The 16514-nt window shown below is 44.3% G+C and overlaps 5 protein-coding genes across 5 annotated transcripts; 2 read left to right on the plus strand and 3 right to left on the minus strand.

Annotated features, from left to right (window-relative positions):
- Positions 1-4394: 4394 nt before the first annotated feature.
- On the minus strand, positions 4395-4854 carry LOC149444850 (histone H2B 1.1-like). Its single transcript, XM_089654480.1, has one exon. The coding sequence runs from the start codon at positions 4834-4836 to the stop codon at positions 4456-4458; it is 381 nt and encodes a 126-aa protein (XP_089510606.1). The 5' UTR covers positions 4837-4854; the 3' UTR covers positions 4395-4455.
- Positions 4855-6497: 1643 nt separating this feature from the next.
- LOC149444851 (histone H4) lies at positions 6498-6809 on the minus strand. The gene has a single exon (XM_089654451.1). The coding sequence runs from the start codon at positions 6807-6809 to the stop codon at positions 6498-6500; it is 312 nt and encodes a 103-aa protein (XP_089510577.1).
- A 5571-nt stretch (positions 6810-12380) lies between these two features.
- Positions 12381-12726, plus strand: LOC149444852 (histone H4). The gene has a single exon (XM_089654482.1). The coding sequence runs from the start codon at positions 12405-12407 to the stop codon at positions 12714-12716; it is 312 nt and encodes a 103-aa protein (XP_089510608.1). The 5' UTR covers positions 12381-12404; the 3' UTR covers positions 12717-12726.
- A 2605-nt stretch (positions 12727-15331) lies between these two features.
- On the minus strand, positions 15332-15805 carry LOC149444853 (histone H2A type 1). Its single transcript, XM_089654473.1, has one exon. The coding sequence runs from the start codon at positions 15780-15782 to the stop codon at positions 15390-15392; it is 393 nt and encodes a 130-aa protein (XP_089510599.1). The 5' UTR covers positions 15783-15805; the 3' UTR covers positions 15332-15389.
- A 244-nt stretch (positions 15806-16049) lies between these two features.
- On the plus strand, positions 16050-16514 carry LOC149444854 (histone H2B 1.1). Its single transcript, XM_089654478.1, has one exon. It carries the CDS (start codon positions 16100-16102, stop codon positions 16478-16480), a length of 381 nt encoding a protein of 126 aa, XP_089510604.1. The 5' UTR covers positions 16050-16099; the 3' UTR covers positions 16481-16514.

A 16514-nucleotide genomic window follows, 5' to 3' on the forward strand; every position in this document is an offset into this window, starting at 1 on the left:
TTAGTGTTCTCAGGTAGAGGGAAAGTAAAGGAATATTGCCGAATGTTGAGTTGTCACCAGAATATGACCATAAAGAGTTAAATACATCACCTGGGAGACTTCACCCCTTTGATGAATATGTCAGCTGTCATGCAACGCTTCTCTCTCCCCCAAGAGCACCGCTCCTCTCTATCCACAAAGCACGGCTCCTCTCTATCCGGGACGGACTACCCTGCATATTGGTGGGTGGGATGATTGGCTGCAATGCTCAACACTCCCATTAGGTGTCACTATATTACACACATATACGGGATGGATGTTGTTGTTACTTTAAATATGTTTCTCTTTTCTTCTCTGCTTGATACATTGTTGCAATCCATCAACATTTGATTCTCCCAGAGATCATTTCAGTAATGAGACATTTGCTGGAAATCCTACAATTAACTCCCATGTGGTGGATCAGGGTGTCCCTGTTTTGCTCAGATCAAGAAGAAGGGAATAGTATTAATATTATCTGATGATGATGATTATTATTGTTAATATTCAGGATTTATATAGTGCCAACAGTTTGTGCAGTGCTGTAAAAAATATAAATGGAGACAATACAACAATGCACTTCAATACAAGAGGGTTAGGAGGCCCTGCTCCAGGGAGCTTACAATCTAGTACAGAGGGGCTGGTGGGACAAAAGATAATAACTGCAAAGTATAAACTGATTGGATAAATTAAAGCTTTTCCTGGAAATTGCTTTGGAATATACCCCCCCCCCCCCAAAAAAAAAATGTTTTTATACATTTTGACCTAAATTTATGACAACATTTTAGTTTTTTTGGATATTATTTATGACAGAAATGAGAAAAAAAAATTATAAATTTTCTGTCTGTTTTTTGTTTATTGTGGAAAAAAAATGCGCACAGGTGATCATATACTACCATAAGATAAATTGATGTTTCTTTTTAAAAAAGGACAGAAGTGTAATTTATGTACAGCATTGCATGACCACGCAATTGTCAGTTAAACTAGCGCAGCGCTGTATAGCAAAAAATGGTATAAATTGTAGCATGTATACCATAGTTTGTAGACGGTATAACTTTCACACAATGCAATAAATATACACTTATTGGGATTTGTTTACCAAACACATGTAACAGAATACATTTTGGCCTAAATGTATGACTAATTTTGAGTTTACTATATATTTTTTTATAGTTGAAAGTATTTTTTTTTCAAAATTTGGGGTCTTTTTTTTTATAGCACAACAGATAAAAAGTGCACAGGTGGTCAAATACCACCAAGAGAAAGCTCTATTTGTGTGAAAAAAGGACGCACATTTAGTTTGGGTACAGCATTGCATGACCGCACAATTACCAGTTGAAATAGTGCAGCTCCAAATAACCAAAAGAGGCGTGGTCAGGAAGGGGGGTAAGTCCTCAGGATGACAAAAAATGTTTCCATCGATGTAATCCATCGTCAATAACGGCATCCAGTGATGTCCTGATGATGCCGACTTGCCAAAATTGAAAAAAAGAAAACAACGCCCGCCCACCTGTCCGCACCCGCCGAGCACTCTTTACATCTGAGCAGCAACTGTCAGACCTGTCTTACTGCAAACAATTGGGAAAAGCAGGCGGGGATGTCACCGCTAGCTACTTTTTTTTGGTTTGTTTTAATTTTGGTGAGTCGGCATCCTTGTGACAACGCTGGACCCCGTGATTGACAATAAATTACAATGATGGAGCGATTTTTAATTTTTGTTCTAAATTATTATTAAAGGACTTGTTAAAATTTGTTTTGTTTTTGTTTAAATTAGAGACATTTTTAAAAAGATTGGTCTATTTTTTTTACTGCATTTAACCCTTTCATGAATGGGTAGATGTGCAAGAACCCCTTACTCATTCACAAATAATCAAGGTGACCCCTTATTTAAATGGCCACCCTGATAAAAAGCTCCCTTTGCCCGCAGTCCCCCACATCCACCGGGCCAATGTTTTGGGGAAGGCCCTTGTTCCTCCCTCCCTTCCAGGCCTGTGCTCAGATCAAAGGTCTGGTAAGAACTTAGGGGGGACACCACATTTTTTTGAGGGGAGGGGTTCCACTTAAAATACCTACAAAGCCTAAACATTTTTTTTTTAAATAAATATTACTGTGGAGTGCCTCCTAACCTTCCTACCAGACCTAAAGGGTCTGGTAAGACTTAGAGGGGGACCCCACGCTTTGTATTTATTTTTTTAATAAAAATTTAATCCAAACAAAATTTCAGTCCTGCTGCAGCAGGTTCTATACATTTCACAGATGTGCAGCTTTGCGGGTAAAGGGACCCCCAGGCATGATATTTAAAGTAATTTTTGTTTACGTTAAACAATGAAAACTGACTGCCCCTTTAAAACTGTACTTTTTGAAAAAAATGTTTTCATTGATTCATGTCTCCATACCCCATTTATGGCCCAAAACTTACATGTAAATTCAAAAGTGCCCATTTTGAAGGCTTATAAGTGAGTCCCATAAACTTGCATTGAGCTTATAGTTCGTCGTCGAACATCTATTCGGTTCGACTACAAACCGAACACAGGGGTGTTCGGCCCATCACAATTAACTTCTGTTACACAAGACAACAGCTCTTCTCAGAGCCACGCACATCTCCAAACACAGTTTTCTAAACCTCCTCTTTATCAACTGATTCAGTCTCAGAGAGGAAAATCAGGAGATAGGAAAAAGGAGAAAATCAGTAATCGACCATAGTAGATGTATGGCGTGGCCCCTCCCCCAAGTCGATCATCCTCAAGTTATGTTGTTACAAAATCTAAAATAACTGACTTTTTTGTATGCATTATCAAATATGTATACCATTTTTCATTTAAATTATAATATTTTATACATGTTAATTATGACAATTATACATTAATAGAAAAAGTTTTCAGTGTGAGACTCTGGGGAAACGACATCTTATTCCAGGGACTGATCTTATCCGCCTTCCTTTAGTTGTGATGAGTTTCTCCTGAAGATCAGAGATCGTTCAATATATACCGAACAACGATCCTCCCGACTGAGGGAACAGATCTCATCACCTCCTTCACACTCCACGTAGAAAAAAAGATGTTTTACTATCTGAAGGAAACGTCTATAACTGTCATTGGCTCAACTTTCTAATTGCTTCATTCAAATCTCCCTCCGGAATTCTATGTGACGTCAAAGACAATCCGCCCTCTTTACCGCCAAATCCGATACGGAGAACCGACCGCATCCATTTACCGTTTTATCTGGGAAGATCGATCAACCCTTCCATTCATTCCAGGCTCTGATATCAGCCAAAAATCGTAACATAGCAAATATTCATATAAAGCGCATTTATTAAGATTTGTTTGTTTTATCACTCAAAACCCTCATAATACAAAATCCGACAATATATATAAAACAAGAGCCAATGTTTGCCCATCTGATGGTCTGAGTCGTGTCTTCCTACGATGTAAGTTGGGTGGATGATGGTGTATATATGTCCCATAGTTAGACTCCCATGAATGTATGACAAAAGGAGACAAATGACAGGGATGTGTGTCAGTAATAACTGGAAGCAGATGAGCCCTAAACTAGTCCAAGTGTGTCCAGAAGTCCCCATCTTGACAATGTCCCCCATCCCCCAGCAGCATCCCCCTGTATACTGACAATGTCCCCCTCCCCCAGCAGCATCCCGCTGTATACTGACAATGTCCCCCATCCCCCAGCAGCATCCCCCTGTATACTGACAATGTCCCCCTCCCCCAGCAGCATCTCCCTGTATACTGACAATGTCACCCCTCCCCCAGCAGCATCCCCCTGTATACTGACAATGCCCCCCCTCCCCCAGCAGCATCCCCCTGTATACACGTCTCCAGACATGAGTCTGCTCTGTGCATAGTCCTACATATGTCATCAAACACAAAGCGAACCTGTCCCCCCCATGACCCCTATAGATCTATATTCCTGGATACTATAGGATCGCCCTCCATAGGATGGGAAACACTGACTTCTGTATCGGGGAAGATATACAATGCGATCGGGCGGTTTATTTTCCGGCTCCCACTAGCAGACAATATTTAATGTACAAATGATAACCTTTACATCTCCAAGAGGGAAAACATCAGAAATTCCGGAATAAGGGGAATGTGGGGCTCGGATGGATTTCTTGTACCTAGAATACATCTTCAGATTTATACCTTCCAATCAGATTGTACAACAATGATCGATGTCATGACCCATGGAAGGCCGGCCATACATTCTACAACCTTCCTGTAGATTCCCCCAAACCAGGTGCCCCCTCCAATGTGTATCCAATGAGGGAGGCCCTTGTACTACAGAATGACGAATGTCCAGTGTAAGTGTGACGTGTGGGGGACCTCTAGCGGCAATACAATGTGATGACAGCTCAGTGATTGGAATGGTGGGCGGCTCTTAGAAGAGCCTTTGTGTCCTTGTTGGGATGATGGGGCCCCGGCGGGGGGATTACTTGGCGCTGGTGTACTTGGTGACGGCCTTGGTGCCCTCGGAGACGGCGTGCTTGGCCAGCTCTCCGGGCAGGAGGAGGCGGACGGCGGTCTGGATCTCCCGGGAGGTGATGGTGGAGCGCTTGTTGTAATGAGCCAGGCGGGAAGCTTCGCCGGCGATGCGCTCGAAGATGTCATTGACGAAGGAGTTCATGATGCTCATGGCCTTGGACGAGATGCCGGTGTCGGGGTGGACCTGCTTGAGCACCTTGTACACGTAGATGGCATAACTCTCCTTCCTAGTCTTCCTCCGCTTCTTGCCGTCCTTCTTCTGGGTCTTAGTCACGGATTTCTTGGAGCCCTTCTTGGGCGCCGGCGCAGACTTGGCTGGTTCAGGCATGATCAGGGTTCACCACTACTTGGCTGGCTGCAAGGAAAGTGCGCTGGAGCCGCCCTCATGTGCTGCTTTTATAGGCGGCCTATGCAAAGGAGCTTCCTCACTCTTCTATTGATGGACTCGGTCATGTGATGGAAAGTGTCGTCATGCTTTTTTTTCCTGGAGTACAGATTGATGTAGAATGAAGTCTGACCCCTATTAGTTGAATTCAAAAGTAACCAATCCCAGCGTGTGACGTCAGATCATGGAGTGTACAAAGTAGAGGAAGCGGCTGCTGGGGCCTATCTGTGTGTGATTCGTCAGTCATCCAATCATGTCTGGTCGCGGCAAACAAGGAGGTACAGGGTGGACATACGGCTTCTATGGACAGGAATCCCACACTCCTCTATTTCCCGCTTCTATGAGATGGAGTTTCGGGGATCCTTTACGTACATTGTCACAATATGTAAAGTAACTAATTTTATAATTATAAAGAGTAATAGAAAATGCTTTCAGTGTGAGACTCTGGGGAAATGACATCTTATTCCAGGGACTGATCTTATCCGCCTTCTTTTAGTGGGGGGTGGAGGAGGAAAGTCGGCGACTTCTTCCCTCCGTCCTGCTCTGTAGATCTCGGATTAGTAAAGGACGTTCTGGGATGGAAGCTGTCACGTGTTTGTAATGACAGTTCTAAAAGGTGGAAATCCTTCCCGCCGTCCGGACAGTAAGTCTCCTCTACATCCGGGTGTCATCTCTGCTTCTCCATAGGAAGAGGTTTGGACGCCGGGAAGGATTTCTATGTTGAACTTTCTGGGGACAAAGTGATATCTCGGCGCCCCGGGATTGGGCGGGTTATTTGTAGCTGATAACCGGTAAATAGAGTTTTAAGGACATTATAGAAAAAAAAAAATCTTCCTGATCAGATAATTTCCTCCCAATCATTTAAACTGTAATTGCTTCAATTGGCTAAATTTCAAATTCCCGCCGGAGTTCTATGGACCGTTACCGACAATCTGCATTCATTAACCGTTTTATCTGGGAAGATCAATCCTACCATTCATTCCGAGCATTGCAGATATTCATATGAAATGTTTTTTTTACTCAAAACCCGACAAGATGGAGTTCTGTTTACTAATTTTGTTGAACTTCCAGCACTATGAATACATTTCTTTGAACGACTTGTAAGAAAAGCATTATTGGCTGATGGAGACAACGCCCAGAACTGTGATTGGCTCAGGTTCAAAATCCAGCCCTATTATACCACCAACTCCGACTCGGGAGAACAAAACACCAATACTTCCAAAGCAGATTCATCGATTAGTCAGTAATGTATAGTGAATCATGTAAAATATTTAAATTTAAATTTTTAGACTTAACTATGAAATCCAGATTGATGTGAAATGACCGGTAGAAAAAAGTAATCCTAACCCTCCCAGATACATATGTACAATGAATCGATAGACGAAATGACATGTCTGAAGAATCAAATGTTTCCTCTTTGTAGCTAGAAATCAACAAAATGTTTACAAGTTTATAAATATGCGGATAGCGGCTGCCACCATCCCCCCCAGAAGGAGCAGATTGATGATCTCGAGATTTCGATCGATAGCCCTTTGTATGAGAAGGTGGGCGGCCCTGAGAAGGGCCTTTGTGACGATGAAGAGGAGGGGAGCGATTATGAGGATTTATCCTCCGAATCCGTAGAGAGTGCGTCCCTGTCGTTTGAGAGCATAGACGACATCCATGGCGGTGACGGTCTTCCTCTTGGCGTGCTCGGTGTAGGTGACGGCATCGCGGATGACATTCTCCAGGAAGACTTTCAGCACTCCGCGGGTCTCCTCATAGATGAGGCCGGAGATGCGCTTGACTCCCCCTCTGCGGGCCAAACGGCGGATGGCGGGTTTGGTGATACCCTGGATGTTGTCCCGGAGCACCTTCCTGTGGCGCTTGGCGCCGCCTTTCCCCAGACCCTTCCCTCCTTTACCGCGACCAGACATGACGACTCTTCTCTGCTGCAAACACCGACTGAGCTCTGGGTTGGGCCCGCCTTCTTTTATACAGCCTGAGCGGACCTGATGGGAACCTTCCTGGGAAGAGGCGGAGTCACACCCATTCTTTACACACAATACAATTGGATTCATTTGTAACCATTATACACATTCTGCGGTTTTCAAATATATAGACATCTCCAGGAGAGAAATCTCTTCATTCTTCTCAATGGTTTTCTATTTCTTTCTCGGAGATTACACAGAAACATTCATCTTTCACATTTCAGAACACAAACCATCATCACCAGTTACTATTGTTAGCAGCAATTTAATATTGATAAATATGACTTGGAAATAAACAACACAAACATTTATATCGATGCCTCACGTTCCTGTTTAGAATTCCGAGCGGACCTGAAGGGAGACTGATGGAAAGGGGCGGGGTCACAACGATTCATTCCTCTGCAGAGAATTTCATTGATTTAGACCCTTGTAAACATTTGGATGATTTTTATCGAAAAGTAGAAAAGTGTTAATCACCCATCAGCTCTCTATATGTTTCTGAGAAAGTGAAAACATACCAATTGCACCATAGTTTATGAAATCTGGCAACCATGTCATCGGTCATAGTCAATGTCCTTTCCAACTCCTGAATGACGTTAACCTCTCTTATCCAGTCTTGAATCGAGGGGGCATGAGTGATCTTCCAATGCCTGGGGATTAGGGAATTGCTTGTCCGACTTCAAAGAGCACTCAGAGATATGGAGGAGGTAACATTCGGGAGCTAAGGATAATTCAGTCTCAGTAATAGAGTATGTCAACCGCAAACTTTGTCCCAAAAAATGGCATAAGCCTTGGGCATTGCCACCAAATATGTAACAGGGAGACTTGGCTAATTCACAACACCAACATAATCCTGTCGTCTGGGGAAACCACCTCTTTAACCTATCCGGTGTAGCGTACCGTCTTTTTAACAATTTGTAGGAGGTTTCATGAGTCCTAGTGCTGATGGAGCATTTGTGAGCAAAAATGCAGGCTTTTCTCCATTGCTCACCAACTCCTGGACCTCCTTCTTACAATCCTCAAAAGGCCTACACCCCAAAGCTCTACACAATACACCATTATTATCGCTAAAACTACTCTCCCTGGACTTAACTCTCCACCACTGGGTTGCTGCAGGTATGAAACACATGGGAAAGGAAGGCCTCTTATCCTTTCAACAGATCTCTGACAAATTCCAATTGAGTAATAAAGACTCCTACATATACTTACGCATACAACACATCCTCTCTAAAGCTCCCATTGCAACGTCTACCATGAGGAGAGATCTCCTAATGTTCTACAACTCCGCTAAACACACACAGAAAGGAATATCCACAATCTATGGTGCTCTCATAAAACCAGATTCCAATTCTAAATCTCCAGCTATAGTATATTGGGAAACAACTTTACAAATTGAGGTTCCAACCTCCATGTGGTACCACGCTCTCTGTACACCCTCTGTTTTCTAGAAATACCTCCCGCTGGGAATCTGCCATGAAAGTTTACCACAGATGGTACTTTACACTGAGAAAACGTGCAGCCATCTACCCCAATTCAACCTCAGAATGCTGGAGGAACTGCGGTCTTGAGGGATCTCTCCTACACATGAGGTGGTCATGCCCGCCTGTATGTATCTTCTGGAAAGATGTATCTGAATGTATTCAGGGTTTGACCAAGTTCACTACTGACCTTAACCCTGAGCTGGCCCTCTTTAGCCTTCGCCTTCAGAAATGGCCATCAGTAATCCACCCTGTTCTGACACATATTCTCATTGCAGCACATCTCTCTATAGCAGAAATTTGGTAAAGCCTCAAAACCCCCTCACTACATTCAGTTATAACCAACTTGAACAAAAATTGTCTGATGGAATTTCTCTTTGCAAAAGCTTATCAGTCTCTACCAAAATTTTTCTGCCACTGGCAAATTTGCTGAATGATACTAGATCACACCAATTACAATTAACCTATTCCCCCTCCTTTACGTATTTTTCATCATGCTTGAGGTCTTCTCTTGGTCAAAGCCCAATAGAGAGTCATTATCTGCTACCATTACGGTACAGTATCCCCACTAAGAACATCACTTTGTACACACAGGTATCTACTGTGCCTTTCCCCGCATCTCTCCTTAACACGCAAGTGCCTCATCCTTCGCTTTCTAGCCTAACTTATCTTCCCTTTTCTCTCCCTTATTTCTCTACAGTATGTCTGATAGGACACTGGGATTGGATTTTCCCCTACACGGGGATGACCCAATCCAATAGTGAATCTACATTGTTCAGTGCAAGAATATTATTAACTATTATATGTGTGCTAATATAGCAAAAGATTTGGAACATGTATGGTGTATGGTCCATGGAAGGTAGTGGAGGTCATACCCTCTCACCCCCCACTGTCTATGCTCATGTCCAAAACCAATATACTCTGTTTGATGTAATGTTTGTTACCCATGTTAAATTTTCAATAAACCAAAGGTATTAAAAAAAAAAAAAGAAAAGAAGTCCAGTATGGGATCGACACCTTACAACATAGCTCCTGGAGCTCTCCTTTGGACTTAACTCCCCCACGTTTGAGGCAATGAGCCACCAACAGAGATAAGCCTATCTCATGCATTGGAATCACCCCAGTCTCCAACCCAGGGGGGAACTCTACCAGCAATAGGAGTGAGAGGACCCGGAGAACTAGGAAAACCCAAAGTCATGAAATCATTCTAATGCTGTGTCAGTTAAGGGGTGTTTGCCAGTTCACCAAATGCTAGAGAGGCACTAGTACTGGCATTCTGCTGCATATGAGCGTCATCATGCGATTTTACCACCTCAGCAACCTGGGAATGGGATCAGGTACGCCTGACCTTAAAAGGGACCTCTACTCCATCGCCTGAGCTATCTGTCAGGGTTCCGCTTCTGTCTACAGATTTGTATTCTAAGGCAGAATCTGTCAGTGAGGCTTCCCCTTTGCTCTCATCTGACATGCTCAGAATTCTGTAGGCCTTTTCAGTAGAGTACCATTCGTTGGACATGTTGGCCACTAAATTTATGGGTACCAAGTGTGACTCATGGGAAAAAGAGCATCTGGCTGTCAGGAACTGCTTGAACCGATACAAAAAAAATACCTGCATGTGCTAACAGAGATCAGGCCTGATTCTGCTAACACTGCAGTTTTGTGTGCAATGCATAAGTGACAGTGATCTACTTACACTTCACTTGCTGGGGGAGAAGAGGGGTAGGAGTAGGGGCTAAACGCAGGTGCTGAAAGGTGGTGGGGCTGATCCTGCTAACGCTGTATTTTTGGGGACACTATACTATTGTGAATGCAGGTATAGTTCTAATGTGATCAAATATATTTATCCATTCAGACACTATACTAGGAATTGGTATTTATTGTGTATATGAGCTTTTCCCTGGTAATCAAAGGGTTAAATGTGATGACTGATGTAGTGGTGGGCAATCTGACGCTATCTGGGAGGGACGCTAATGCTAGCTGAAGATGTCAGAGACATTACAGCGATCGGTAAAAAAATCTGTACACTGTACTAAAGACACTGGTGACAGAGGTGTGAAGGGGTTAAAAGGGGGAGATCGGGGGGTTAAATGTGACCTAGCTGTGCTTTTACTGTAAAAGTGTAATGCTTTTGACCCACGTGGATCTGCTTTCTTCTCTCTCTGGAACAGAATGCGACCGGGGAGAGAAGATTGCATCATTCCCTGTACCTGTGTAAGTGTAACCACAAGTACAGGAAGATCACTGATAGTGCAGGGAGCAATCAGCAATCCAGGCCAAATATCACTGGTCTGAATCTGCTGAGTGATTGGTGGGGCACGGAACCGCAATGCCCCTGGATCGGCAGGTGCGCGCCCATGGCCTGCGATCAATGCAGGAGCACAAGTCATGTATATATGCATGTGATTTTGTGCAGGGAGCCCTCAGGGAGTAATTCTGCTATAGGGTGGAGCTATGTGTCTTCCCCCATGTCATTTATCCTCAAGTTATGTTTTTGCAAAATCTAAAATAACTGATTTTTTTTAAATGTGTTATTATAATTTAAATGTTAAAATGTTATAATTATTTTATGATAATATATTATACACTTTAATTATGATGACAATTATAAATTAATAATAGAAAATGCTTTCAGTGTGAGACTCTGGGGAAATGACATCTTATTCCAGGGACTGATCTTATCCGCCTTCTTTTAGTTGTGATGAGTTTCTCCTGAAGATCAGAGATAGTTCAATATATACCGAACAACGATCCTCCCAACTGAAAGGGAACAGATCTCATCGCCTCCTTCACACTCCACGTAGAAAAAAAGATGTTTTACTATCTGAAGGAAACGTCTATAACTGTCATTGGATCAACTTTCTAATTGCTTCATTCAAATCTCCCGCCGGAATTCTATGTGATGTCACAGACAATCCGCCCTCTTACCGCCAAATCCGATACGGAGAACCGACCGCATTCATTTACCGTTTTATCTAGGAAGATCGATCAATCCTTCCATTCATTCCAGGCTCTGCGATCAGCCAAACATCAATATAAGCACATTGCAGATATTCATATAAAGAACGTTTATTAGGATTTATGTTTTCCCTCCAATCCCTCAGAATACAAAACCCGACAAGATCTAGTTATTAGTCTGTTGATTAATTGTAGAGAAGAGATCAATGAAAAGTCTACAGAACAAGAAAACACTTCCTGCACTAGAAACATCGACACCGAGATCTCCGGATACATTTCTATGGACTTCTCGTAAGAGAAACATTACTGGCTGATGGAGACAACGCCCACTGCTGTGATTGGCTCATATTTCAAATCGCTGTCATCACATTCTGCCCGCCGGGATTGTGTAGATCGTTCCAGACAAATATTCCGCCCGATTATACCGCCAAATCCGACCTGAGAACTGATCAGATGAGACATTTATCCGAGAAGTATTATCATCGCTTTCATTCCAAGTAGATGTATTGATGAGTCTGGAGATGGATTTCCATATTTACCGAATCATGTAACACATTGTGAATACAAGTATTGTAGATTTCATGATCAGATCTGTATACGATCATGTCACTGACCGATATTTATGTGTCCCTCCTTCAGACATGTATCAGTCACAGAGAATGAATCGCTGTGACCCCGCCCCTTTCCATCAGTCTCCCTTCAGGTCCGCACGAAATTATAACCAGGAACGTGGGTTATCGGTATAAATGTTCGTGTTGTTTATTTCCAAGTCATATTTATCAATATTAAATTGCTGCTAACAATAGTAACCGGTGATGATGGTTTGTGTTCTGAAATGTGAAAGATGAATGTTTCTGTGTAATCTCCGAGGAAGAAATAGAAAACCATTGAGAAGAATGAAGAGATTTCTCTCCTGGAGATGTCTATATATTTGAAAACCGCAGAATGTGTATAATGGTTACAAATGAATCCAATTGTATTGTGTGTAAAGAATGGGTGTGACTCCGCCTCTTCCCAGGAAGGTTCCCATCAGGTCCGCTCAGGCTGTATAAAAGAAGGCGGGCCCAACCCAGAGCTCAGTCGGTGTTTGCAGCAGAGAAGAGTCGTCATGTCTGGTCGCGGTAAAGGAGGGAAGGGTCTGGGGAAAGGCGGCGCCAAGCGCCACAGGAAGGTGCTCCGGGACAACATCCAGGGCATCACCAAACCCGCCATCCGCCGTTTGGCCCGCAGAGGGGGAGTCAAGCGCATCTCCGGCCTCATCTATGAGGAGACCCGCGGAGTGCTGAAAGTCTTCCTGGAGAATGTCATCCGCGATGCCGTCACCTACACCGAGCACGCCAAGAGGAAGACCGTCACCGCCATGGATGTCGTCTATGCTCTCAAACGACAGGGACGCACCCTCTACGGATTCGGAGGATAAATCCTCATAACCGCCGCCCCCCCCTTCATCGTCACAAAGGCCCTTCTCAGGGCCGCCCACCTTCTCATACAAAGGGCTATTGATTTATCTCCAGGGTTCTATCTGCTCCTCCTGGGGGGAGAAGGATTGCCTCTCATTCCAGTAATGGGGGATGTTGGAGCTATCCGTTAGTCATTCTATATTACAGGGTGACGTCATGTATGTCAGTTCTGCAATCCCACTAATAAATCTGTCCAATCACCTGATTATAGTGTGTGACCAGTAATCGGGATGGATCTGGTTCGGAATGCCGGATTTTGTTTTCTAAGGTCTGAGTGACATAAACATGTCGGTGATCGCAATGCGCTTGTAACGATTGTGGCCAATCCGAGCCCCGAATAATGAAAGGGTTAATGGATGTTCATACAAAGAGAAACATTTGATTATTCATACATGTAATTTCTCTAACGATTCATTGTACATATTTATCTGGCAGTGTCATGAGTACCTATTTTTACCAGTCATTTCACATTTCGTATTAATCTGGATGTGATATTGGGGGGGGGGATCTGTAATTGCTACATGTCTGAAGGACACATACATATCGGTCAGTGACATGATCGTATACAGATCTGATGAAAAATCGTACAATGCTTTATTCCCATCATATAGAAAGGTAGAGATCTATGACATGTATGATGTCACTCATGTTCTGTATGTTGGGGGGGAGGGGTATCCTGGATTCTGAGAATGGACACAAGACAATATATGGAAGTATTCAGTAATCATCAGAATCCATTTCTAGTCATTGTGATTTAGTCCGTAAACACATTGGATATAGAGGATCCTGGGGACAGAGATAACACGAGGATTGACATGACTCAGTAATCACTGACATCCATCTGTAGACATCCCTGACTAATCAATACAACGATTTGGAAGAGGGGGATCTGTAACTGCTACATGTGTGAAGGAGGGACACATAAATATCGGTCAGTGACATGATCGTATACAGATCTGATCATGAAATCTACAATACTTGTATTCACAATGTGTTACATGATTCGGTAAATATGGAAATCCATCTCCAGACTCATCAATACATCTACTTGGGATGAAAGCGATGATAATACTTCTCGGATAAATGTCTCATCTGATGATCTCCTTTGCTCTCCGGCTCGGATTTGGAGGTATAATTGTAACGATCGACACAATTCCGGCGGGAAGAATTTGATGACAGTTTGAACTCTGAGCCAATCACAGTTGTGGGCGGTTCCTTCATCAGCCAGTAATGTTTTCCTTACGAGGAATCCCTAGAAATGTATCCGGATTTGTATTATGAGAGGGAAAGGAAACATTGCATGAACTTGATGTTCCGGAACTCGCAGAGCCTGGAATGAATGGAAGGATTGATCGATCTTCCCGGATAAAACGATCAGTGGATGCAGATTGTCTGTAACGGTCCATATAATTCCAGAGGAAAGCTGCATTAGAAAGTGAAGCCAACGGACAGTTCTGGGCGATTCCTTCAGATAAAACATTTGTTTCTTCTCGGAGTTTGATGAGATCTGTTCCCTCAGTCGGGAGGATCGTTGTTCGGTATATATTGAACGATCTCAGATCTTCAGGAGAAACTCCTCACAAGTGAAAGGTGGAGATCAGTCCCCGGACTCCGATGTCCATTTCCTGGAATCTCACACTGAAATAATTTGTATTATTAATTGTATGAACCTTCATAATTGTCATCGTAATGAAATGTAACATTTATAATGTCCTCTACATATATGGATTGTCCAATCACGAGATGTTAGGAGATTAGACTTTAGGGGGGTCATCCCTCCCCAGGACTTGGTGTCCTATCACCTCCCCGGGAGATAGAGAGGAGTGTGGATGAATGGAAGGATTGATCGATCTTCCCAGATAAAACGGTCAATGGATGCAGATTGTCGGTAACGGTCCATAGAACTCCGGTGGGAAGTTGGAATGTATTAGACAGTTTATTATTCAAGTAAGAAATACAATGTGGGGAGGAAATGATAATCTTACTGAAATTATTTTCTATTTTTACCTTTTAGAATTCGGATGTGTAAACCGGTAATCCGTTACAAATAACCCGTCCATTCCCGGGGCGCCGAGATATCACTTTCTCCCCAGAAAGTTCAACATAGAAATCCTTCCCGGCGTCCAAACGTTTTCCTACGGAGAAGCAGAGATGACACCCGGATGTAGAGGAGACTTACTGTCCGGACGGCGGGAAGGATTTCCACCTTTTAGAACTGTCATTACAAACACGTGACAGCTTCCATCCCAGAACGTCCTTTACTAATCCGAGATCTACAGAGCAGGACGGAGGGAAGAAGTCGCCGACTTCCCCCCCCCCCCCATCATAACAACTAAAGGAAGGCGGATAAGATCAGTCCCTGGAATGAGATGTCATTTCCCCAGAGTCTCACACTGAAAGCATTTTCTATTAGTCTTTATAATTATAAAATCAGTTACTTTACATCTTGTGATAATGTAAGTAAAGGATCTCCGACTTCTCCTCCTCGAGACTCCATCCCATAGAAGCGGGAGATAGAGAGGAGTGTGGGATTGGTGTCCATAGAAGCCGTATGTCCGCCCTTTGTATGGAGATGTGGGGGGCTCTGAGAAGAGCCGTTGTGTTGGCGGATAGAAGGGAATCCTGTGGGGGGATTACTTGCTCTTGGCGGCCTTGTGGCTCTCGGTCTTCTTGGGCAGCAGCACGGCCTGGATGTTGGGCAGGACTCCTCCCTGGGCGATGGTGACGCCGCCCAGCAGCTTGTTGAGCTCCTCGTCGTTGCGGACAGCCAGCTGGAGGTGTCGGGGGATGATGCGGGTCTTCTTGTTGTCTCGGGCGGCGTTGCCGGCCAGCTCCAGGATCTCAGCCGTCAGATACTCCAGGACGGCGGCCAGATAGACGGGAGCTCCGGCCCCGACCCGCTCGGCATAGTTGCCCTTCCGGAGCAGACGGTGAACACGACCGACGGGGAACTGCAGACCAGCCCGGGACGATCGGGTCTTGGCCTTAGCCCGAGTCTTGCCTCCTTGTTTGCCGCGACCAGACATGATTGGATGACTGACGAATCACACACAGATAGGTCCCAGCAGCCGCTTCCTCTCCTTTATATACTACATTCTCTAAATGTCACACGCTGTGATTGGTTGTTTTTGAATTCAACAAATAAGGGTCAGACTTGTTTCTACACCAATCTGTACTCGAGGAAAGAAAGCTTGACGTCATTCTACATCACATGACTTATTCCTCCAATAGAAGAGTGAGAAGGAAGGAGGCTCCTTTGCATAGGCCGCCTATAAAAGCAGCACATGAGGGCGGCTCCAGCACACTTTCCCCGCAGCCAGCCAAGCAGTGGTGAACCCTGATCATGCCTGAACCAGCCAAGTCTGCGCCGGCGCCCAAGAAGGGCTCCAAGAAAGCCGTGACTAAGACCCAGAAGAAGGACGGCAAGAAGCGGAGGAAGACTAGGAAGGAGAGTTATGCCATCTACGTGTACAAGGTGCTCAAGCAGGTCCACCCCGACACCGGCATCTCGTCCAAGGCCATGAGCATCATGAACTCCTTCGTCAATGACATCTTCGAGCGCATCGCCGGCGAAGCTTCCCGCCTGGCTCATTACAACAAGCGCTCCACCATCACCTCCCGGGAGATCCAGACCGCCGTCCGCCTCCTCCTGCCCGGAGAGCTGGCCAAGCACGCCGTCTCCGAGGGCACCAAGGCCGTCACCAAGTACACCAGCGCCAAGTAATCCCCCCCGGGACCCCATCATCCCAACAAGGGGA

Source organism: Staurois parvus, unplaced genomic scaffold, assembly GCF_062004578.1.
Source record: "Staurois parvus isolate SC_StPar_1 unplaced genomic scaffold, SC_StPar_1.0 ptg000769l, whole genome shotgun sequence".
Taxonomy (NCBI): Eukaryota; Metazoa; Chordata; class Amphibia; order Anura; family Ranidae; genus Staurois; species Staurois parvus.

Coding starts and splice junctions, on each gene's coding strand:
- LOC149444851 (XM_089654451.1), bottom strand. CDS start 6,809: ATGTCTGGTCGCGGTAAAGGAGGGAAGGGTCTGGGGAAAGGCGGCGCC.
- LOC149444850 (XM_089654480.1), bottom strand. CDS start 4,836: ATGCCTGAACCAGCCAAGTCTGCGCCGGCGCCCAAGAAGGGCTCCAAG.
- LOC149444854 (XM_089654478.1), top strand. CDS start 16,100: ATGCCTGAACCAGCCAAGTCTGCGCCGGCGCCCAAGAAGGGCTCCAAG.
- LOC149444852 (XM_089654482.1), top strand. CDS start 12,405: ATGTCTGGTCGCGGTAAAGGAGGGAAGGGTCTGGGGAAAGGCGGCGCC.
- LOC149444853 (XM_089654473.1), bottom strand. CDS start 15,782: ATGTCTGGTCGCGGCAAACAAGGAGGCAAGACTCGGGCTAAGGCCAAG.